General features: G+C 61.0%; 1 protein-coding gene across 1 annotated transcript; it reads right to left on the bottom strand.

Moving 5' to 3' along the window:
• Positions 1 to 228: 228 nt before the first annotated feature.
• Positions 229 to 850, bottom strand: LOC119272014 (BES1/BZR1 homolog protein 2-like). The gene is made up of 2 exons (XM_037553621.1): positions 503 to 850; positions 229 to 417 (listed from the first exon to the last, which is right to left on the bottom strand). Exons 1-2 carry the CDS (start codon positions 848 to 850, stop codon positions 229 to 231), a joined length of 537 nt encoding a protein of 178 aa, XP_037409518.1.
• Positions 851 to 1056: the final 206 nt, after the last annotated feature.

The following is a 1056-nucleotide window of genomic DNA, read 5'->3' as shown; positions in this document are numbered from 1 at the left end:
TCTCTCGAACGTATGCGGGCTATAGAAGTCAGAAGGAGGGTGATCCATGGTATGGGTCCCGTTGTTCTCTTGCTCTACGGGGTTGTTTTAGGCGGTTATAACAGATTTTACGCTTAAGAAAAACTAGTTCTCCACAAAAGGGGGATTCGGGCACTGCTAATGTTGTCGAACCTACTGGTGGTAGCACTGGTTAATTAGTAAGGCAAAGGGTGATCGATCTATAAGTGGCTACATGTAGGAGAAGGAGAGTGTCAGCTCGAGGGATATCTTGTGCTTCGGCTCCGCCTCCGGCTCAAGCAGCGCCTGGTGGATGCCCCCGGCTGTTGCCTCCGTCGCCACGCTGTGGCTGTGCGAGGACGGCTGCAGATGGCCGGAGCTGCAGCTTGCGCCGCCGCCAGTGCCGGCGCCCGAGGAACGCTGCAGAACACAAAACTCGTTGAGGAACGCTATGAGTGTAACCAACATGTGTTTTCGGGACAACAAGTTACAAGTCTGTCGATACCTCGTGGCACCGCGTGACGTTGCCTTCGTCGTCGACGAGGTAGCCCGCCTCGGCGCAGAGCGCCCGGAGCACGTCGTTCTGGTCGGCGTGCTTGGGCAGCGCGTACCCGGCATTGGCGCGCAGGCCGGCGTAGATCCTGGTGGCCACCTGCCGCCGGCGCCGCTCCCGCTGCCGGTTGTTCTCCCGCTCCCGCGGCGTCGGGTGCCGGAGCGACGTCTTCACCGCGCCGCCCCGCGCCTGCCGCCGCACCGTCCACGGGCCCCGCGTCGACCGGATGCAGCCCCTCCTCCCCGCCGCCACCGCCACCGCCATGGCCTCCTCCCCCACAGCTCCAGCGGCCACCTCCATTGGCGCCACCACCGACTTGGCCACTCCTTCCATTGGCTCCTGCTGGCTACGACCTAGCTCGATCCTTCTAGCTCCCACTCAACATCGTGTACTGATATTTATAGGGGAGCCCGAGGCTTGTTGCGATCTGTTTCGGACTAATTTGCCCCTGTGCATGCCCGATCAGAGGGGGAGTAATAATTTACTTTGCTGCGTGCTATGGGGTT

This window comes from Triticum dicoccoides, chromosome 3A (genome assembly GCF_002162155.2).
Source record: "Triticum dicoccoides isolate Atlit2015 ecotype Zavitan chromosome 3A, WEW_v2.0, whole genome shotgun sequence".
NCBI lineage: Eukaryota > Viridiplantae > Streptophyta > Magnoliopsida > Poales > Poaceae > Triticum > Triticum dicoccoides.
This window is presented reverse-complemented; position numbering and strand designations above follow the sequence as displayed.

Coding starts and splice junctions, on each gene's coding strand:
- LOC119272014 (XM_037553621.1), bottom strand. CDS start 850: ATGGAGGTGGCCGCTGGAGCTGTGGGGGAGGAGGCCATGGCGGTGGCG. Junction 418..502: donor ACGTCACGCGGTGCCACGAG/GTATCGACAGAC, acceptor TGTGTTCTGCAG/CGTTCCTCGGGCGCCGGCAC.